Here is a 23010-nt window from a genome sequence, read left to right as displayed (position 1 = left end):
TAACTATAACTACCTAATAATGACTGTCAGTAGGATATATATATATATATATATATATATATATATATATATATATATATATATATATATATATATATATATATATATATCAAAAGAACCTTTGTCCCAGCGCTTTAGCTGCACACGCATCGAGGAAATTGGCAAAACAAAATGGATAGCAGTAGGAATCTGGCATCAGCCTAACGCGTTTCGAAAATCTTTGCTCTTGTTCACAGGCTGCCAGCTGCGTCACTCCACAAATTAGTTTCAAACTATCACACCATTAATGACAGTCTTTTCATTGGTCCTCTTACGACCATGTGTGATTTTCTAACACGCTGCATCATGTAAGTCGTAGTTCATGCATATTTCCTCAGGGGGTGTCGAGTGTACAGAAAAATAAAACATATCCTTTGCTTTATCATAGGCATCAGTTTTTAACATGCATGAGCTACCAGTTCCATGATGCAGTGTGTTAGAAAATCACACGTGATCGTGAGAGGACCAATAAAGAGACTGCCATTAATGGTGTGATAGTTTGAAATTAATTTGTGGAGTGAGGCAGCTGGCAGCTTGTGATCAAGAGCAAAGCTGTTTGAAACACGTTAGGCCCCAAGCAATTAACAGTGGCTTAGAATAATTCAAACATTCAACTATCACTTTTTTAAAAATGCTTCAGTGTGATGCCCAACACTCCCAGGGCAAGTTTATCAGGTGTGCCCAATAGGCACTAAGCACAGAATGTGACCTTTGGCCATGCCCTGCCCAAACTCCTTGTACTCTGACCATTTGAATGATTTTCAAATCTGAACATATATTTTTAGTAGTTGCGTTACTGGATCTCGCCTTATTGTGGAGAAATTCTAGTGTTTCTGAATATCAGAAATGATCTCATGATGGATATCCTTGTTTCTCTAAAGAAATACATATAAGATAGTTTTAGGTAATGGAAAGGGTCACTGTGGAAAAGGTGTCTCCTAAAGTCACTATTCCTTTTCAAGCTGAATTGAAAGAGCAACTTTTTACAATAGGCTTCCATCTGTTACTTGGTAAAACTACAATAGATACTGACCTGTATTAGGCTTCTATCCACTGAGTAAATTAACTTTCAAGAAACCTACTAACCGAGATCATGTAATTAGATACTGTAGCAGCAAGAAGGTTAGGGATAATGTGCATACACTTTCATTCTCAACTACTTCCAATACTAGATCTGCAATAAGGTATGCAGGTGTGGCAGTTTAAGAAAACTGTACTTTCTTCTACAGAAAACATATTGAAAGGAATGGCATACGCTTACAGTAACATTAGGCTAGTGCAATTTCTAGAAACAATTCTATTCACATTTGAAGAACCATATTAATAGTTTCCATAACCACAGTAAAAAACAAACCCTACAAAAGCTCTATACATCAATTTAAGAATATAGCTTGTATCCAACTTGCCTCTTTTCTATGATTTCCAGGGTTAGATGTAACAGTTCCCGCTTGCTCTTCTCTCTTCTTTTTATCATTTCCAGGATGGTTACTGCCCGACTCAGATCACGACGTAACTTAAGCATTTTTTCATAAGAAACTTCTTCGTTCTTTCGATTCTGTATAAATAAACGTTGCCTTATAAAGTAAGAGTAACATTGGTTTCATTTAAATAAAAAAATAAAGAAAGCATGCAAATTTCTATGGGGTGATGGAAAATGGAGCAGCAAAGTAAGGTTAGAAACAAGCAAGACACCCACTCAACTTTATATGCAGGAGAATGCTTCCAAAATGCTTGCAGTAACAAGAGGGCTGTTCGAACATCAATGCCTTCTGATGACAACATAAATCATGAGGTGCGTGTTTGTCGTAATGCTAATAATGTAACAAATGGATGACCTGCCATGGATTTCATATCCTAATCTTCATAACCTTTGATTACGTTGTCCTGCTCACTCATGTAAATTATAATTAGGCACAAAAATACAAAGTGCCTATATTTTTTACATTACTTTTTTTATTGGGACTACAAAAAAAAATACGGTTACTGGACCAAATCCAGTAATCTAAAATCGCAGGAGATTTTCAAGACCAGTATACATTCAATATAGGGTGTTTGGGTGTAGTAGTTTTGATTACTGTGGTGGTTGGGTTAGACATTAGATTGAGCTAGCTAACAAATGTTTCAGTACTTTTTTTTATCACTTGTGACTTCCTATTCACCTGGATGTCTATGTAGTAATTCTTTCTGAATGTCTGAACTGTTCACTACGTTACTGCCATACATATGTCACTTAAAGGGATATTTGCCACGAAGGCTAAGGTCGCTCCATTTTTCCTTGCCAAATGTGCTCTTGCTTTTGTTTCCAGCTGCATGCCAGCCTTTTTGTGACACATTTGGATTGTCTGAGCGATCAACTTTGATATGGTGTTCTTCGTAAGTGGCATCTTTTGCCTCTGCCTGCGAGGGATACAAAGAATTGTTTCCCTTTCCTGCTTGGTTTTGTTTTCTCCAGGTAATATATTAATGCACTGACAGCGTCCAAAGTATGCAGGGCTCTTTCGGCCTGAGTCTTTGGTTCTTGAAAGAAGCTAGGTTTTTGCATTGCCTGATTTATATGAAAGTATGATATGAACTTCAGCAGGAAGCCTGAGCTGCTTCTCATGACTACCATGTCCTTTTGTATTTGCAGGTATTGTTCCTGGATTGTATGTGTTTGCAGCTCACTTACTCTGCGTAGCGATGTCATTGCAATTAGGAAGGCTGTTTTTAGAGTGACACATTTTAGTGCTGTCCTGTGGAGTGGTCATAGGGTTCCTTTATTAGTTGTGTTAGCACCACTTTTAGGGCACCACATGGGTGTTGATGCGCACCATCAATGAAGTGTTTGACCACTGTTGTAGTGAAGAAACATATCCCTATGTGTTCACTTGTATCAGACACTATGCACCCTGCAAAGAGTAAATTTAGTGATGTGTAGGTTAATTCTGATGACTGTGATGTCTCATTTCTTTTCTTGGAAGAGGAAAAAAATGTATGCTAATTCCCTGACCAGACTTTCAACCGTGAATTAACCAGAGAGCGGCGGTGTGGGTGTTTAGATGTGAAGAGTTGGCATTTTGTGTTCTCTGATGTTGAGAACAGGTATATCTCTGGTGTCCTTTACCGTTGGAACACTCATTTGACTGCTGTCTGATTCAGTTCCCACTCGTGCAAGACTGATGACTCTACGATGTGTATCCTTGGTAGATGTATTGCACTTAGGGTTATCTATCTCTAGATGGTCAACTTCAGTGGTTCTTGTGCTGGTTATGATAGAGTGAAGGACTTTGCGCCCCCAGTTTGATGGGGTAGAACATTGTTGTTGTGTTGTTCGTTTGACTTGTATCGATTTTCCCCATCACAGTTTATGAAAGGCTTTTGAGGCTATGAACACTGTTTTTAGTACCAGTATGTTTATGTGCTAAAGTGCTTCCTCTGGTTTCCAGATTCGTCTGATGGTGAGCTACCCCATGTGTACTAACCTATCGTATGAGAGGAGTCTGTGTTGATGGTCACTGTCTGAGTTGGTAGTATGAAGGGTCTTCCTACAATTATATTCTTTGTTACAACACGCAAATGGCGTGTAGGAACAAAAAATATAATAGTAGGAAGACTTTTTTGCGCGACAATTACTATATCCTCCCAACTTCCTGTGACCATTGGTTCTGGATCCATTCCTGGATCGGTCTCATGTGTAGGCTTGCATATGGGATTAGTGGTATGCAGGAGGCTAATATACCCAGCAACTTCCCATCTGTCCTCACTGTCAGAGACTGACCCTTGTAGTAGCAGCGATCTTGCTGTGTTATTTCTAGTGGTCTCTTGTCACAGGTTAACACTCTTGATTATGTGGTATTGATTCTTGTTCCTAGGACAATCTTCTCCCTTTCCGGTACAAGTGATGACTTTTCCATTTTATGGAGAACCCCAGTCTGTGGAGCATTTCCATCACTGTTTTGAGTCTGTCTGTGCACTTGGAAAAAAAATATGCCTTTACCAGCCAATCACCTAGGTAGGAGTACATGTGTTTCTCCCTTTCTTATTTAATTTCCCGCTATGGCTGCTAAGCATTTTGTGAATACCCTAGGGTGCTGATTTTATTCCAAATGGTAGTACTTTGAATTGTTAATGTGTCATGGCTATAACGAAGCATAGGAACTTCTGCGGTTCATTAGAATGTGTAGACAGGCGTCCGTATAGTGTATGGTTGCCATGTAATACACTTTCTGGCGTTGTAGAATTACTTCTTGCAACGTTGTCATCTTGAATTTTTGGGTCTCCATTAACTTGTTTAAGAAGCAGATGTCTAATACTGGTTGCAGTGATTTGTCTGATTTTGGAACCAGGAAGTATGCAGAGTAGTTTTGTAGGCTGATCTGAAGGTTCTTTCTCTATCACCTGTTTTGTAAAAGCTCTTTCACCTCTCAGCGAGGAAATAATCTTTCCTCTTTTGCAAGTGTTGTTTACTTTGGTGGGGGTTTTATTAGTTCTATGCAATAGCCGTGTTGAATGATATTGAGTATTCACTTGTCTGAGGTGACGTCCTTCCGCCCATAAAGAAAGGGTTCTAGTCTTCCCCTCACAGGTGTTGTTTGTGGGAGTGGCTCCCTTTCTCTGGTGACCTCTAAACTGCAGGGCTCCCATTGACTTTGCGGTCTTGTTGCTTCTTTTCAACTGTAGCAGTGTGCTATCCACTGCACTACCAAAGAGGTGATCTCCGTTGAACGGCGTACTCATGATATTAGGTTGGATTTCATTCTTGAAGCCTGGCATGAGTTCTCAATGTCGTCCCCCACACTAGTTGTCTGCTCGTTGTGTTAGCAGCGTCCTGTGCTGATTTTAAACAAGTGTTTGCTACATTCTTGCATTCCTCCACGAGATAGCTTGCCCTCTTCCAATACTGTTTGGCAGGTGCTTAAGCAGTTCTACCACCTCTTCTCAATGCTGGTGGGCACATCAACTGAGTGGATCACTGGAGTTTGCAATGTGCCACTGCTTGGTGGCTGCCCTTTCAAACTTGCTCCCCTCCATTTCTGTTCTGTTATCTTCCTTATCAGGGGGTAGTCAAGATTACATTGGCACCTTGGCTCTTTTTCTAGTGGTGGCCAAAATTATCAGACTGCCATGTTGCCCGTATGTAAGCAAGGCCCCTTGAGAATCCTTGTACGTTTTTTCTACTCTGGGTGTCACTGACATGCAGGTTGCAGTCTCGCTGAAGGCCTCCCTCTCCTGGTACAGAATGATGGGAGGCATTGGCTGGTACTGGGATTTGCTTTGTAAGGGGAAAAGTGTTTCGAGTAGAAAGTATGCCCGAGACTTTTCCTCCTTCAGTTGCACCCCATATTGATCTACTGCTCTATTCACGATCATGGTGTACATGGCAATGTCATCCGAAGGTGAAGGCCTCGATAGATACATATCTATTCCTTCTTTTGGGGAGTCGGCATTGAGATCCTACCAGTGTTCTCCATGCCTTCTGTGCCCCTGGCATCATGGAACAAGCCCCGAGGCTCAGGGTCATCTTCTTCATAATAGATCTCTTGGTTTTCTTCTTCTTGGGGCTCTAGGGTGAGTGGTAGCTCCAAGTCCCACATATCCCATTTCTCCTGCGATTTTTGAGTCGAAGGTTTGGATGGGATGCAGAAAGCCCGGAGGGACGCAGGCATCAAAGTCCTTTTTGTTTTGGAGTATCACGGTCATCTTGGCTTCAAACCGACTCTTTCTGCTCGACCTCAATCGCAATCTATTTTTTTTGTTGTCAGTGGATTGGCTGCCGGTGTTTTGGCTGGAATCTTTTTCAGCTTCTCTTGACCCCGGGCATCCGATGATGCCAGTGTCTTTTCAGTGATTCACTTCCTGTGGTGTCCTTGGTGTGGGTCCCAAGGGCTCTATCGACTTTGACTCGAGTCAGGAGGATTTTTGGCTCAGAGGAAGTCTTAGGAGTTTTGAACTCCGATGTTCTCGCCTTGCTTGTCCCTTGGTTTTTTGGCATTACCTGTCCACACTTTTCCTTGTGCTTCTTGAGTTGTAGCTCTATGTTGATGTCCTCCCACTGATGTCCGAGCCCTCTCCCTCTGCCCCTTTGGTGATGTCCTCCCTCAAGCTCGACAGACAGAGGTCTCTCAGCGATGGACTTTCGTTGTGACCCTGCATGGCATAGTGTGCCTGCCTCGGTTTCTTCCTGCCTCCCAGTGTCTTAGGCTTGATCTCCTTGCAGCCCTCTGTGTTGCAGTCTCTCGGCAGGCAGAGATTGCACACCTGGTGGTTGTCTCTCTGAGAAATCATGTGGTGGCACTCCGGGCAGAACTGAAAAACCATAATTCTCCATCCAACTCAGAGCCCTCTGCCAATGCATTCTCCAGCCTTCTCCCGTCGGCCACCCACGTGTCCCACCAACTTCGGTGTTTCTCGTGGATCCCTCTGCGAGTATCCTTCTCCTTCTGCTACAGTGTTGTTTTGCCTGGAGCTTTGAATTTCCTAAGATGATCTGCCGCTTTTTACTTCTTTCTTTTGCAGTTTAGAGACCGCTCACCAGTGCTTTCAGAACCAATGGCGGAAAAAATAATCTGAGGATGGCAACCACGGACAGGGGCATCCAATTGCAGGAGTCTGATATCAGAAGAAGGAGGGACTAGACACCAAATAATGACAACAGAAGATGCCAAAAAAAATAAAACGAACAGAAACAAAACCAGAAAAATGACTGTAAAGGGAGAATTCTGCACCAAACACTAGATTGTGGAATAATGCACAGCACGTGAGTCCAGATAAGATACACACTGCAAAACTTTTTTGTTTAATTTTTCAAAATTATGAAGTACACCTTTTATTTGCGACGACTCCAGGTTTAGGTAATTATAGCAAAAACAAGACATATTTAGAAGTGATGGTGAAAAAGTAGAACCTCTAAATCTTTCTTAAACATATCAATTCCTAAATCTTTCTTTTTGGGAACACTATTTTTCAAAATGCAAGAAACTTGAATTACTCTGCAATAAGGACAAAACACTCTAATTCTCCCCGCTACCACTGGTGTTATGTGACGTGGTTGTTGGTTGATTGAGTCGCTGGCTTGTTTCCCCTTTTTTAGGGTGCCCGCTCCCCTAGGTTTCCTGAGAAAGGGCTCCCTCGCCGGGTGCTGCCACTGCTGTTGAGAAAGCTGTTGTGTGACTCGCTGGCTGAAGCCTTGCTGCAGGTGGTGCTGCAGTGCTGGTGAGAACCCAACCCTGCCTGTTGGAGGTCCCCCCACTCCTGAAAGATCCTCTGAATTGCAAGGCCCGCATGGACTTGAATGTTTCATTGTCCTTTGCTTGCTGGAGTATCTAGTCTACGGCAGACCTGAAGAGGGGTTCCCCTGTGAAAGGCATGTTTATGACAGGTGCCTGCCCTTCAGCCTTGAGCCATGTGGTCTCCTCCTGAGAGTGGCGCCCCGGCACATCTGTCTGCTGACAGCATCTGCCACACCCAAAAGAGTTGACATTATTGCCATACTTGACTGCCTTCGCTTTCTTTTTTAACTCCTCTGGAAGGCTCTGCTTGAGTCCTTTCATTTCTTCCCATTCCTGGTGGCCATACCTGTTGAGGAGGGCATTGAGATGCACAATTCTCCATTGTGTTGCGCTTCCCATTCCATCTTTCTACCCACTAAGTCCACCCTTTTACTCTCTTTCTATGGTGGTGGCCCAGCTGACGTGGGGGCATTATTCCGCTTCTGGCAGTCGTCACTATGATGCCAATACGTTTCCTTTGATATATTGGAGGTCTTGATTGGAATGTTTATATTCTTTCTCTACTTGAGGGGTGACTGCCCTGGATGTGGCAGGTTCCTTGAAAGATTCCTTAAACTGGTCCAGTATGCTAGGGAGCATGGGTAGGTAGGCACAGGTTGGCCTCTTATGATGGCTGCAGGGTTTTCATGAGGAATCATATTTCCTCCCTCTCTTCCTCAAGCTGGATCCCATATGTGTCTGTTGCCCACTTAATTAGTCCATTGCATATGGACAGGTCTTCCGGGGGTGAGTGCCTTGAGGGGTAGCTGACACCACCCTCCTCAGGGTATTGAGTATTGAGATCCTGCCATTCATCGTCGAACTGGCCCTACCTCTTCTTCATGATGGGCTCGTTCTTATATTCAAATAGGTTTTCCTGCTCCTCTTCATCCCGCTCTGATGCTGAGAGCAGTATGATATCTGGGAGGTCATTCCCCAATTCCCTCAGTAGATTTGTGGGTACACAGAACGCCTTCAGGGATTCATCAAACTCTTTCTTTTGGCCTCAAGTCTGCGCCTTTTCTGCTTGACCTTCAGCGAGTGTTTGAAACCTATTATCTAGGAGGATTTCTTCTTTGGGCCGCCAGTTCTTTGTCCTTCACCTCCTTGCACTTTCCTTTCGCCACCTCCTTTGTGCCTGTTGATGTTGAGGGTTGGCTCAAAGGTTTGCCCCCACTGGTGTTCTTTGGTCAGGACCTGTGTTGCTATCTGACCCGACCTTCAGGGGCTGAGTTTCTTAACATTGATGCAGAGGTAACTTTTGGGTTATTAGGGTCTTTTGTTACCTTCTGATGCTTTGCTTTTTTGGCGTCCCTCACTACCTTCTTCAAAGTATCTGCTCTTTCAACACTCCCCTCGGCCTTTGACTCTCCTCCTTGTGCTTGCTCTGCTTCTTAGACGGTTTCCTCATCGTCACTGGAGAGGCTCAGCTCCTTAAGGGTTTCCTGAGGTATGTGGGTGTCAGCCATGGCGTGGTGTGCCAGCTATTAGTTTAATCTCGTCTTGAGAGTCTTTGATACGAATTTGGTGCAGACTTCACAATCATCGGCGTTGTGATCCATTGGGAGGCACACGTTACACATCTGAGTGAGGAGAGCGCCTGCCTAGGGTCAAACTGGAGGGCCCTGTCCCCATGGGGCACAAAGATGCTCCATAGTGGGCCAGCAGCGTCTGGGGAAATTTACCAGATGACCACCTTGAAGGCTGCTACCTGCTATGGGGTTGACAAAAGGGGAATTTGGGGCACGCCTGCACCAAATGTGGGACTGGCTCAGGATCAGAAGATGTCAGACCCTTCAAGTGATAGCCTGCAGCTCTTCACCAGACTGAATGGCGAGATGGGGATGAGCCCGCTAAGGTTCTTGCGCTGTTTCAGCTTTGATTTAATGGAAGATTTCGAGCAGGAACAAAACTCCTAGCAAATCAGCTCCTTGACCATGATCAAGAACAAGCTTCCTATACTGATGTAAAGCTTCGCCTCTCGCTCCCTGATTGTGTTTGGGTGCATATGAACACTTAGCACATAACTATTGAGCTGTGACAAGAACTCAAGTATCATAGGCACACATGTAGGTCCATGAAACCAACTGTTTCTTATAGGAGCACCAAGGATTTAATTAAGTCATTTCCGCTGAAGGAAAGAAAATGAAAAAAACTGCTACATGAAAATGATAAGCACCCCCAGGACTGTATTACTTCAATTTTGCTGATACATGCTGTTGAGATGCAGAATGCCCAGGGTTTGACCTCTGTTGGAAAATAGATCTGAGCTCACAACACCACAGTGGACAATAATTTATGCTGTATTGCTGCTGAGGCTCGTTTTGATGTATAGATTACTGGGACACCAGTATGAATGTTTAGTATGCTAATGTTACAGTGTGGATGATAGTAAGAATGAAAGGGTTGGGTATGAAGGCAGGTGGTTCATCTTTAGTGCTCTGAGCATTGTTTTGGGGGCATTACCTGGCTGCCGTGTCCCGCTGCTGGTCTCCCTGCCGCTGCTGCACCCTTCCACCAGCGCAGCGCGGCCAAGGGGGGACTTCAATCCCCTGGTGCCTTTGCGGCGGAAGCCGCCGCCGCCTACATCGCGCCCGGAGGCGCTTAAATCGGAAGAGAGCCCCGGCGTCGCGGGCTGTGGCCCTCCGGGGCTGGCAGGGGCAGGGCTGGGCCACCCCCCTAAGCCTTGAATCAAGGTGAGTGCTCAATAACACTATGGGGAGACGTACAGTGACCACAGCTGCCCCGGGCACTAAAGAACAAGTTACTTCCCTTTGGTAACGCTTTTTCTGGTAGATACAATATCTGCCTGTGGATTCCTCACCTTGTGAATACCCCTTGCGTCAGCAACATTCTGAAATTCTTTTTGTAGCTTCGCGCCGACCACAACTGCCCCGGGCACTAAAGAACAAGTTACTTCCCTTCGGTAACGCTTTTTCTGGTAGATACAATATCTGCCTGTGGATTCCTCACCTTGTGAATACCCCTTGCGTCAGCAACATTCGGAAATTCTTTTTGTAGCTTCGCGCCGACGTGGACTTGGACGTCAGAGACACGGCATCGCACGCGCCTCCGCTGACGTCACCGACGACTACAATAGGCCCACGCCGGCGTGATGACATCAGTTCCGCCCTTTTTTCCGTGCCTTCGAGGCACACGGACGGACCAATGACAGTAGACATATACACAGTATACGCAGTACAAATATCAAGATAACACACACACAGTGTGAAGCAAATGCAATAAAACATTTGAAATAAACAACTCCTTGACAATAAAATAAATACATTACAGAAACTCTGGTATAGAAGAGTGGACAACGGGGAGGCGGGTGGGTCAGTGAGGAATCCACAGGCAGATATTGTATCTACCAGAAAAAGCGTTACCGAAGGTAAGTAACTTGTTCTTCTGATAGATACATCTGCCGTGTGGATTCCTCACCTTGTGAATAGAGTCCCACAGCAGTCCCCACTCCCGGAGGAGGGTGTCCACTCTTCTAAACCAAGAAATCCTGGAGAACAGAGCGTGCAAAGTGACCGTCCCTCCTCACTTCGGAATCCAAGCAGTAATGCTTCGCGAAAGTGTGGAGGGAAGACCAAGTTGCCGCTCTACAAATATCCTCCACAGGAACACCTCTAGCCAACGCTGAGGTTGAAGACTTAGCTCTTGTAGAATGAGCCCTTATACCCTCTGGTGGTCCCTTACCGGCCAAAGAGTAGCAGATCTTTATACAGAGGACGATCCAATTCGACAAAGTTCTTTTATGGACCGCTCTTCCTTTCTTGCAGCCAGCAAACCCAATGAAGAGCTGGTCATCCAAACAAAAGTCTTTAGATCTGTCCAAGTAAAAGGACACCGCTCTTTTGGGGTCCAGACGGTGCAACCTCTCCTCATCCTTAGAAGGGTGTGGGGGAGGATAAAAGGTAGGGAGGGTAATGGATAGACCAAGGTGGAAAGGAGTCACCACCTTAGGCAGAAAAGCAGCCCTGGTCCTAAGAACCATTCGATCAGCATGAATGGTCAAGAAAGGGGGCTTGTAACTAAGAGCTTGAAGCTCACTTACCCTCCTTGCCGAGGTTATTACAACGAGGAAGACTGTTTTAAGAGTCAGAAGCCTCATAGGACATTTGTGAAGAGGCTCAAAGGGACCACCCATTAAAAAGGTCAATACAAGATTTAAGTCCCACTGAGGCACAATAAAAGGAGTAGGAGGGAACTTATTTGTGAGGCCCTTAAAAAACCTTAAAACTACAGGAGATTGAGGGCGTGGCCAAGATGGCGGAGCGAACGGACGCTTCTCTCCGAAGCTCCCCCGATCCGTCCAGGCCCGATCCTGCTTCCTAGCGCTCTCCCCCTGCCTTGCTACGGCAGACGAGGTGGGAGCGATCCGGACGACCCTGGCGACTCAGCGGCGCTTCCCGGCTCCCGTAGCCGCGAGGGAGAGCGAGTGCTGACGCTGGGGCGGTCCACCTCGGTGATCGGAGCCGGAGGCGCGATTCCAGACCTGGCGCCGGAGCAGTCGACACCGAGCCCGGCTCCGACCTCACGCTGTGCTACCAGGGCGCCGCTGTGGACCATCATCTGCCCTCCAGAGGGGCTGGCCCGGTGCCTCTCGAGACGACTCCCGGAGCCCCGGACCTAGGCGGCGGCGGAGGGCGGGGGCGGCCGCCCACACGCTAACTCGAGGCCGCGGCTGCGGCCTACGCAGGTACCGCTTCTCCCGCTCTTCACTGGGACTCTCCACAAGGCGCCCGCTGCTGTACCCGGCCCCCCCCTCGGGGCCCAGTCCTGACACCTGGCGACAGCAATATCGGGAGGGCACTCCCCGTGCCGAGGAACAGCTTGGGAGCTACCGCCGCGGCGGCCCTGACACCGCCATCTTGCCTCGGCGCATCCCTACCTGGAGGCAGCTGGGGTGCCGTCCCCGATCCGGCCCGCCTTTCGGGCCCCGGCCCTGACCTCTCACAGTGACGGCATCGAGGGACCACTCGTCCTGGCCTGGGGGGCCTACCAAGCACGGGCGCCACAGAGGCCTCTGCCGCCATTTTGCTTCTCGACAATTCTGCACCCCGCGCTGACCGGGGACCTTGACACGGAGGAATCCAGCTGCGGGAGTCGGACTGGACACTGCTGGCCGTAGCACTGACCCCCCCGCTGGTGCGCTCGCCTACGGAGCTCCGGCCTGCCACCTTCGTGCTGAACGGAGCGGAGTGCCTCCCGGTCCACACGTGTCCGATAACGGAGCGTCGCGGAAGCGCTCACCCTCGGGATGGCTGCCCAAGGAGGGGGGAAGAAGGGCGAGCGGACACTGCCAGAGATGCTGTCCAAAACCCAGATGAAGACTGACAAGGGACATCCCTCCCCAGGTCCGTCGAAAACCCAGCAGGATGTCGATGCAGGCGAGCCACCTATAACTCGCTCTTTCCTGGAATCCCTCTTCAACTCCCTCCGGGAAGACTTCCTCACCTTGAAGCAAGAAGTAGCGGGTGAGGTTCGAGAGGTGCGGCGAGAGGTTGATGGCCTCGGCGAGAGGGTGGCCGCCATGGAGGACGCAAACAACGCCAGGGATGAAGAGATCGTGCAGCTGCAGCAGGAGGTGGTTCGTCTGAAAGACCAGCAGTTGGATCTCCAGGCCCATACCGAGGACCTTGAAAACAGGTCACGTCGGAACAACATTCGCGTCCGGGGTGTTCCATCCAACGAAGAAGGCACCGATGTTGCGGGCTACCTCCGGGACCTGTTCCGAGACATCCTGGGAGAGGCCGCGGACTTCCCCATTAGAATCGACAGGGCCCATCGAGTGGGGCTGGCAAGGCGGGCCTCGGCCCCAGCGCCGGACATCCTGGCCTTCCTCCCGGACTACCCCCTCAAGGAACGTATCCTAGGGGAAGCACGAAAGAAGCAACCGCTGCAATTCCGTGGCCACCCAGTAGCCCTGTATCAGGACCTCTCCGCGATTACGCTCCAAAAGCGTAAATCCTTCAAGATCGCCACAGACTTTCTCAGAGAGCATTAGACACCATACGCTTGGGGTCATCCTTTCCGTATCATCTTTAGATGGAATGGCGTCCTGCATCAACTCCGCTCTCTCCAGGACACTTGCGGGGTGCTAGGCATCACGGCATCCGAGGAAGAGACGTCCACCCCACGGCGTCGGCGCTACACGAGAGATGGCTGGCAGAGGGTCTCAAGCCGTCGTTCATCGGGATCCACTGTGCGCCCGGACCCACAAGCTATCAGGGCGGAGATGGCCAACGCGGTACGAGAAGTGGCCCGCGACACTGCACCAACTGCCTGAGACTTCTTCGGGGGGAGAACACTTTCGCACTGATCTTCCAGCAGGTATTGGGCCCCGGGGAGGGGGGGCGGAAGAGAGGAGCCTGATGGCGGGACGTCCACACAGGTAACCTCCATTGACTTGTCCTCTGGGACCGGTCTTGGACAATGATGTGTTTTTGGGTGGTTGAAGGGGTGCTCTACTGCTGTTTCTTGTTGGGGTTAGGGGGGGATCCAGGGGGGGACGGGTGTGTTGGGGTAGGGGTGAGGGGGGGTTCGGGGGGGGGATCCTCCTTGTCCACGGGCTCTACACAGAGCCATTCATCCAGGTTGGCCCTTGAGGCCCATGCACACAACACAGCTTCTTTCCCTGTGGAGTCGCCATGACCCGCCCGCTGACTATCCTCACCCTTAATGTGCGAGGTCTCAACAACCACACCAAGCGCAGAGCGATCCTCTCACTATTGGAACATTCCAACGCTGACATCTGCCTCTTACAGGAAACACACTTGCTCTCTAAAGATCAACATCGGCTTAAATCTCGCTCCTTCCCGTGGCAATTCTTCTCCTCTGCTAATAAAAAGGTGGCTGGGGTGGCGATACTAGTAGCTAAAACATTCGAAGGGCGGGTCCTACACAAGGTGGCTGAGATTAAAGGCCGGTTGCTGGCGCATTGCTTTTCCATTGCTGGGCAGACACTTTTAATAGGATCCATTTACGCACCCAATGAGGGTCAGGAAACATTCCTACACCGGGCGTTAGAGGCGGTCACGGCCAATACACATGCTCACTTAGTGCTGGGAGGGGACCTCAACTTGGTGTTTCACAATACAAAAGATCGGTCCGGTCAGCGTTCGGGACAGGTGGGTGCACTCTCGGATACGGGTAGGTCCCATCTTGCGGAACTAGGCTTGACTAACTTATGGTGACAGATGCACCCACACACCACAGCATACACGTATTACTCGGCTGCCCACAAAACATACGCGCGCCTCGACCACTTCCTGTGTTCCTCCCAAATGGCGTCTTGCGTACGGGATGCCGAGATCCAACCGGCCTCTTTGTCAGATCACTCGCCGGTGGTGGCCTCCTTCCTGATGCCGTCCACTCCTCGGCCCCAGCGTCATTGGCGGCTACGAGACGGCTTACTGCGTAGCCCGGCTGTGGTGGAGCACGTTAAGACCGCCCTGAGCCGCTTTCTCGAGCACAATGCGAATGGCGACACCACTAAAGCCGTTCAGTGGGCAGCTCTCAAGCCCGTCCTTCGGGGTGAATTCATCTCCCTCGCCGTGGCAAACAATAAGGAGCGTGCGCAGAAACGAGCCGAGATCTCCCAACGCGTGGCGGAGCTGGAACAAATGCATCAGCGCACGGGAGCCGCGCGCGCCTGGCGCCAATTGTGTACAGAACGGAAGATGCTTGCGGCTCTAGACCAGGATGTTGCAGAATACGCTGCCCTACGGCTGCGACACGCATACTATACTGGTGGAGACCGCTGTGGGAGACTCCTGGCCAGCAGGCTACGGGAACAGCTGCAGGCGCGGCTCGTTCGGTCCATTCAGGTGGGAGACGCCGATCCGGTCACGGATGATGGCGCGATTGCCGCCGCCTTCGGGGACTTCTATGCCGATCTTTATGAGGCGGACCGCCTGGACGTACAATGTGGCAGTGACTACCTCCGGGATGCGACCCTTCCTTCCCTAAATGAGGCACAAGCAGCATTCCTAGACCGCCCCATAGGGTTGGAGGAAGTGATCTCTGCGATATCACGCCTCAAACTGGGGAAATCGCCAAGGCCGGACGGCTACTCGGCGGCCTTTTACAAGACGTTTTGCCCCCAAGTGGCCCCTTTGCTGCGTGATCTATTTAACACCTTCGATCAACCCGGTGCTGTGTCCCCGGACCTACTGGAAGCTGCGATATCGGTCATACCTAAGTCTGGCCGCGACCCCACTCGGTGCGGATCATACAGGCCGATATCCCTTTTGAATATAGATCTCAAATTGTACACAGGGATCATCGCGAGCAGGCTCGGCCCCTATATGCAGGGGGGGAGTAGTTGGGTTTGTTATGGCTCCACTCTATGGCGTACTGTTTCTGCTGACAGCTCCAGAACCCTAAATACGCGGCCGGCCCAGTTGGGTTGTAGGCGACTTGCTGTGTACTACACTGTTTGAACTGGGCGCAGCTTGGGCCTCCTCCCGTGCTGGCATTAGCGGGAGAAGTCTGCACCACTTGCAATGTGAACCATTGTTTCTGTTGTGCTATTTCTTGCAATAAAAATATTTAATCCTAAAACTACAGGAGATTTAAAAAGAGATGGCTGGTCAGGCAAACAAAGAAATGCCGACAGCGCTGAAAGATAGCCCTTCACTGTGGCAACAGCAAGCCCCTGTTGCGCTAGAGAAAGGGCAAACTGGAGAACATCAGACAAATGGGCTCTCAAAGGGTCAATAGATTTCTTCCCACACCACATGACAAATGTTGACCATCTATAAGAATAGATGGACTTAGTGGAGTCACGCCTGGCTGACAAGATGACATCCACAACGTCAGGCGGGAGGGAAAAGGAATTCAGGTTGCCCTGTTCAATCTCCAGGCATGAAGGTGTAATGTCTGGAGGTGGGGGTGTAGAACCTGCCCCTCCATCAAAGAGAGGAGGTCTGCCCTGAGAGGGAGACGGAGCGGCGGGTGAGATGAGAGGTGGAGAAGATCTGTATACCACACCCTTCTTGGCCAGTCCGGGGCGACCAATATGACTTGGGCCCGGTCTTGGCGAATCTTCCTCAGAACCCGAGGAATCAAAGGTATGGGAGGAAACGCGTAAAGGAGTTGATTTCCCCAACTCAACTGAAACGCTTCCCCCATGGCTCCTTGTATCGGATACTGGAGACTGCAGAAAGACAGGCAGTGAGCATTCTCGCGAGTGGCGAACAGGTCCACCCGAGGAGTCCCCCACATCTGAAAGATGTTGTGAACCACCTCCGGGTGAAGCCTCCACTCGTGGTCGGCAGAGAACTGCCGACTGAGACTGTCTGCACGAACGTTCCGAACTCCGGACAGATGATTCGCCATCAGACAAATCTGATGGTCCTGAACCCAGGACCAGAGACGCCGAGCCTCTCTGCAGAGACACTGCGACGCCACTCCTCCCTGTTTGTTGATGTACCACATCGCGGTCGTGTTGTCAGTCAGGACCTGGACCGAACGACCGCGAAGGGAGGGGAGGAAGGCCTTGAGCGCCAAACGTATCGCCCGCAATTCTAGAAGGTTGATGTGAAGCAACCTTTCCTCTGGAGACCAAAGACCCTTGACCTCCAGATCCCCCAGATGAGCACCCCACCCTAGAGTGGATGCATCCGTTATCACTGTGGCCACCGGAGGAGGCAACTGAAAAGGCTTCCCCTGAGACAGGTTGCCTTCCATGCCTCACCAAGACAGATCCGCCGCAGCTTCTCTGGAGATCCTCACTGACTCCCTGAGATCTCCGTTGTGCTGATACCACTGCCTGCGGAGGCACCACTGGAGCGCCCTCATGTGCCAGCGTGCATGGTTGACCAACAGAATGCATGAAGCCATCAGACCGAGCAGGCGAAGGACCTTCAGGACTGGAACGACCGCTCCATTGTAAAATAAAGGAATCATTTCCTGTATGTCGTGAATCCTTTGAGGAGGTGGGAATGCACGACATACAGTTGTGTCCAGTACAGCACCTATGAACAGGTTGCGCTGGGAGGGCACCAGGTGAGACTTGGGTACATTTATCGAAAAACCCAACCTGTACAACAACTGGGTTGTCTCTCGCAGATGATGGAGCACTTTCTCTGACGACTCTGCTTTGATCAGCCAGTCGTCCAAATAAGGGAATACAGGAATCCCTGACCTTCTGAGATGCTCCGCCACCACTGCCATCACCTTGGTGAAGACTCGAGGCGCAGTAGTAAGCCCAAACGGAAGGACCGCAAACTGATAGTGCTGCGATCCCACCGTAAAATGGAGATACTTCCTGTGCGACTTCAGGATGGGGATGTGAATTACGCATCCTGTAAGTCGAGCGACACCATCCAGTCTTCTTCCAGCAGTGCCTGAAGAACCTGAGCAAGGGTGAGCATCTTGAATTTCTCTTGTTTCAGATAAAGATTCAAGATCCTGAGAACCAGGATTGGACAAAGCCTGCCATCCTTTTTGGGAATCAGAAAATAACGGGAGTAGCATCCCTGACCCCTTTCCTGCTCTGGGACCACCTCTATCGCACCTTTTCTTAACAGAGTCTGAACTTCCTCCTGTAGGAGCAACAGATGTTCCTCTGAGCAATATCCCTGGCAAGGAGGGTAATTGGGAGGGAATTCCCGAAAGGGAAGGGCATACCCATTTTCTACGAGATTGAGAACCCAAAGATCTGATGTAACCGATTCCCAATCCCGTAGAAAGTGGGTAAGCCGACCCCCCACCGGACCCACATGATCCTGAATGGCGGATCTAGGGTTGCTTTTCTGTGGCTGGGGGGTTGGAGGAGGAAGAGGCTTGACGTCCTCGAGGACGTGCTCTTTGCTTTCCCCTGTATGACCTATACAAGGTATTTTGCTGCTGCTGCTGTTGTTGCTGCTGTTGACCTTGTCTATAGGTACGAAAAGAAGAGCGTTCAAAACATCTGAATTTTCTGGCCGATGAACCTCTTACTTGAAGACCAAGGGATCTAGCAGTTGCCCTGCTATCTTTAAATCTCTCTAAGGCTGTATCTGCCTTCTTGCCAAAGAGTCCTTCACCATCAAAAGGTAGATCTAACAACGCAGACTGCACATCAGCAGAAAAATCCGATTTTAACCAAGCTGAACGTCTTGTGGCAACCGCAGTGCCCATGATCCTTGCAACAGAATCTGCAGTATCCAGACCGCTCTGGATAACTTGACGAGCTGCCGCTTGAGTATCAGATAAAACTTCCTCAAAGTCATTTCTGCAGTCTTCTGGAACCATTGGAATCAATAAACGCATTGAGTCCATAAGTGCGTGCACATACCTTCCCATAAGACAAGTGGCATTCCTTGATTTTAACGCCATACTTGCGAAGGAGAAAGTTTTCTTGGCCACTTGATCCTGTTTTTTAGCTTCCTTGTCACCAGGCACTTGGGGAAAAGCACCAACTGACTTTTTTGAGCACGCAGCTTGAATCACCAGACTTTCAGGAGAAGGGTTAGATGATAAAAAAGCAGGGTCTTCAGGAGCCACTCTATATCTCCTAGCCACACCTTTCGAGACAGCAGGAGCAGAAAGAGGCTTTTTCCACACTTCCATAATGGGTTCAGTTAACGCCTCATTAAATGGGAGTAATGGTTCCACAGCTGAGCTCGGTGAATGGAGAACCTCCGTAAGCAGATTTGATTTAAATTCAACAGTAGGTAATGTTAAACCTAAAAGTCCTGCTGCCTTTTTCATTACCACGTGATATGACTGAACATCCTTAGAGGGCGTATCCGGACCTGATGGCAACACCCACTCTGGGGAAAAATCAAGACCACTAGCATCAGCTAGCTCCTCGAAATAATTTTCATCCAGTTCACCTTCCTCCAAGTCTGAATGAGACTCATAATATCTCCGTTCTTCCAGAAGATGTTGAGCTTCTCTCCTAGACCACTGTTTAACACGGATTGCAGCCGGATCCACTGTCGACTCCGACGGCGCCGGAGCCGACGTCGGTACCGAATCCGAAGGCTTAGAAGGATGCTCCAAAGATTTGCTTGGAGCGGGCGACGCCGGTGCTGGAGTCGTCGGCTTCGGTCAAGCTGACATCGGCGTCGACCTCGGTGGAGCCGGGTACTGCCACAGCGGAGTCGGGTCCGGCATATACGGCATGAAAGGTGCCGGGGCATAAGAGTGAGGCACACCCAAATTAAATGCCATTGGACCCATGGGACCCGAAGGTGCACCAGAGGTGTACCATGACCTCAAGAATACACCATACATAGCGTTCAGGAACGCTGAAGGATCCTGACCTGGTGCTGGAAAAGGTGGATGATCACCTTCAGGCCGATCTCGAGGCAGATTCAAATCTGGTTCAACAACAGGAACCGATTCCTCTTTCTCATTAGGAACTTCACCGACCTCTTCTGGCGCCGGAGACGGCGTCGGAGTCGGATCGGAAACCGGAGTCGGAGATTGAACTTGCGACTTGCGATCCAAAACCTCTTGCGGTGGGATCACTTTCGATTTAACCTTCTGGGGTGATCTCGACCTCGAACCCGACTTCTCACCAGAATGACGTCGAGATTCATGTCTCCTTTTCTTATGCTTCTTATGTGACCTCGAAGCATGATCCGATGAAGACTTCGAAGCCGACGCCTCTCGAGATCTTGATCTTGACCTCGACTTCCTCAAGCGGGATTTTGAAGATTTCTTTCCTTTATCGGCTTTCAGTTTGGCCACAAGAAGCTTGGTCTCCCTTTCTCGTAGGGCCTTTGGGTTCATTTTTTGACACGACGAGCATCCATCTACGTCGTGGTCGGAGCTCAAACACCAAATACAGTCCTGGTGTGGGTCCGTAACGGACATCATCTTCCCGCACTCCCTGCAGGGTTTAAATCCAGTCTTCTTTGTCGATATTATAAGGAGACAAAGAGGCAAGAGAGTAAAGAAACGAAGAAAAATAGTAACAGAGTTACCAAAAGCTACTGAGTATCCCGAAACCGTTAGCGTCGACGGCGCGGAAAAAAGGGAACTGATGTCATCACGCCGGCGTGGGACTATTGTAGGCGTCGGTGACGTCAGCGGAGTCGCGTGCGATGCCGTGTCTCTATGACGTCCAAGTCCACGCGAAGCTACAAAAAGAATTTCCGAATGTTGCTGACGCAAGGGGTATTCACAAAGTGAGGAATCCACACGGCAGATGTATCTATCAGAAAGAACAAAAGTTACTTACCTGTAAACTGTGGTTCTCCAGTATTGGTGTCTTTCATAGATTCACATGCTTGAATATTCCCCGTCGTCGAAGTGGGAGTCCCACGGTACATAAATAGCAGTAATATATGCATGTATACATGAGAAATATCATAAATAAAATATACATACATATAATGCAATAGAAATGTAAACTTGAAAAAAGTACCATAGAACAGAATAGGCCCATTGAAAAGCCCAAGGGAGAATTCACTTTAGTAACATATTAGAGTCATTATGTATTGGTCCACATTCCAGCCAATCAGGCTGTAGCCTCCTCTAGAACCTTCTCCTCAGAAGCCCAAGTCCTCAGATTTTCTACTGCACGTCGTGTGAAGGGAGTCTCCCTGAGCTCTGCTCAGTTTTCACCAGTTCTAGCTGTTTTTCTCTTCAGAAATGTCTTCTACTAAGAAAACCTTGTTCAAGGCTTGTCCATCCTGTGGTAAATTACGCCTTTTTCAGGAGGACCCACACATTAAGTGTATTTACTGTCTTTACCCGGATCATAATGCCTCTACCTGCAAGTTCTGTCGCACTTTCCCCCCTAAAACATTGAGGGATAGAGAGGCCCGTCTCCTTCTGTGGCTACAGAAGTTGAAAACTTCAGAAAATGTGGTTTCTGATGCTGACAGTCTGTCATCTGGATTTTCAAAATCCTCTCAGAAGCGTGGGTCTGAGACTGAAGTACCCTCTCCTTTTCTGAAGAAGAGTAGAATGTTGGGGTCTTTCAAGGATGTCTCCCCACAGGACTTGCTTCAGGGCACGCCTCCCAGCATAGATGCAGTCCAAATCAAACCGAGGGGTATATCTGACCATTCTCCCTTAACCCTCACGTTATCATGTCCGGAAAGGGCGTATAGGCGAATGTATCAACTGCGCCCCGGATATCTAGCAATCCCAGCGATAAAAAAGGAGTTGAAAAAGGTGACCCATAACTATTTCGCGGAAAATGTGGCCTCAGTGGACTCCCCCACCACCCTTTGGGAAGCGTATAAAACGGTTCTAAGGGGTCAAGCGATATCGACTATAAGAGGGTACAGACGCACGCAGGAACTAGAAACCGCACAATTGGAACTCCGCCTGGCCGAGGCGCGCACAGCGCACACGAGGAATCCGTCCCCTGACACCCTACACTCCCTCAGGATAAGTCAACAACTCCACACGGATCATCTGTTATGTGTTACATATACATATTATTAGTATGTTATTGCTATTTTATTTACCGTGGGACTCCAACTCCGACGACGGGGAATATTCAAGGATGTGAATCTATGAAAGACACCCTAATACTGGAGAACAACTCTTCCTAGAGGAAGGGCTGAACAGAGGGAAGGATACTCCCATGCCCTTTGTTCAGTTTCACGCCAAAGCCTCCCTGAATTGGTTCAAACTGGAGTATGCAAGCAGTCTGGTGGCACTGGCAAGTGCCCCCCACCCCAGCCCAATACACCAAGTGTTGTCCGGAAGGTGACCACACCTCCCTGTGACAGGAAACCTATTGTCCTACCTTGCCCTGCTCAAGCTGGACTCAGCAGCAGGAGGGCAGAATCATGTCTGTGGTCGACAGCAGCACTAGCTTGCTTGCAGACCCTGAAAGGCTGTTACCAGGAGTACAGGGGGTCCCCTACGGAGGCCCCCCGAACATGGGACCATACTTTCAACACTGGAATCGGTGTTGGGGTATGATTCTAACATGTTGATACCAAACATGACCTGGTTCGGTGCAGCCACTTTATAGTTAGACATCTCGTAATGACTATGTCCACTATATGTCTAAAAATGGCTGAAAGCACTTACAAATCCTGGATAATTGACTTTGGGGTTTGAGGGGTGTCCTGCTAATGCAGTGGAACCCTCACACTTGTAATCAAGCGCCTTGCCCTCAGGACTGAAGATAGGGGTGACTTATAGGTTTTAAGTGCAGTGACCTCAGATGTAAGGAAAGGTATATATGTTGTGAGAGGTGCAAGCACCAGCGTACACAGGCTGCAATAGCAGGCCTATATTCAAAGTTTAAGTGGACTCCCACGGGTGGCATAATACATGCTGCAGCCCATGGGAGACCCCTGGTGTACCTATGCCCTGGGTTCCTTAGTACCTTATAGTTGGGACTTACAAGGGTACACCGGCAGCCAATTGAGGATGTACCAAAGATATTACCAGGTCAACTTAGGGGAGAAAACACAGTTGCTGGGATCCTGATTATCAGGTCAAAAAAACACTGACAACAAGCAAAAAGTGGGGGTAACCATAAAAGCAGATCCTACGTCGTCGTTATCATGCGAAAACTCTGCCTTGGCCGCCAGTTCCATGGTGTGTGCCAGGTGTCTATCCCTGTAGGTCCGAAGAGTTATTTGTTTGTTTAATAATGCACAAACAGTGCACTTGTCCTCTTTGTGCTCTGGTGAGAGGCATACATTTCCCACCTTGTGTGTATCAGGGTGTGCGTATTTTGACCCCGCAACTGGGCATTGTCAAAAGAGGTCCTTTTTCATCTTCATCATGTGGAGACGGCCAT

At 49.0% G+C, this 23010-nt stretch overlaps 1 protein-coding gene across 3 annotated transcripts in view; it reads right to left on the bottom strand.

Moving 5' to 3' along the window:
• Nucleotides 1-23010, bottom strand: part of EPC1 (enhancer of polycomb 1) — a 1518836-nt gene that overhangs the window by 937465 nt on the left and 558361 nt on the right. For all 3 annotated transcript variants that reach the window (XM_078663339.1, XM_078663341.1, XM_078663340.1), the window contains exon 5: nt 1446-1594. In XM_078663339.1, coding sequence (XP_078519465.1) covers nt 1446-1594 — 149 coding nt within the window. The remainder of the gene's footprint in view (nt 1-1445; nt 1595-23010) is intronic.

This window comes from Lissotriton helveticus, chromosome 10, assembly GCF_964261635.1.
Source record: "Lissotriton helveticus chromosome 10, aLisHel1.1, whole genome shotgun sequence".
NCBI classification, from domain to species: Eukaryota; Metazoa; Chordata; class Amphibia; order Caudata; family Salamandridae; genus Lissotriton; species Lissotriton helveticus.
This window is presented reverse-complemented; position numbering and strand designations above follow the sequence as displayed.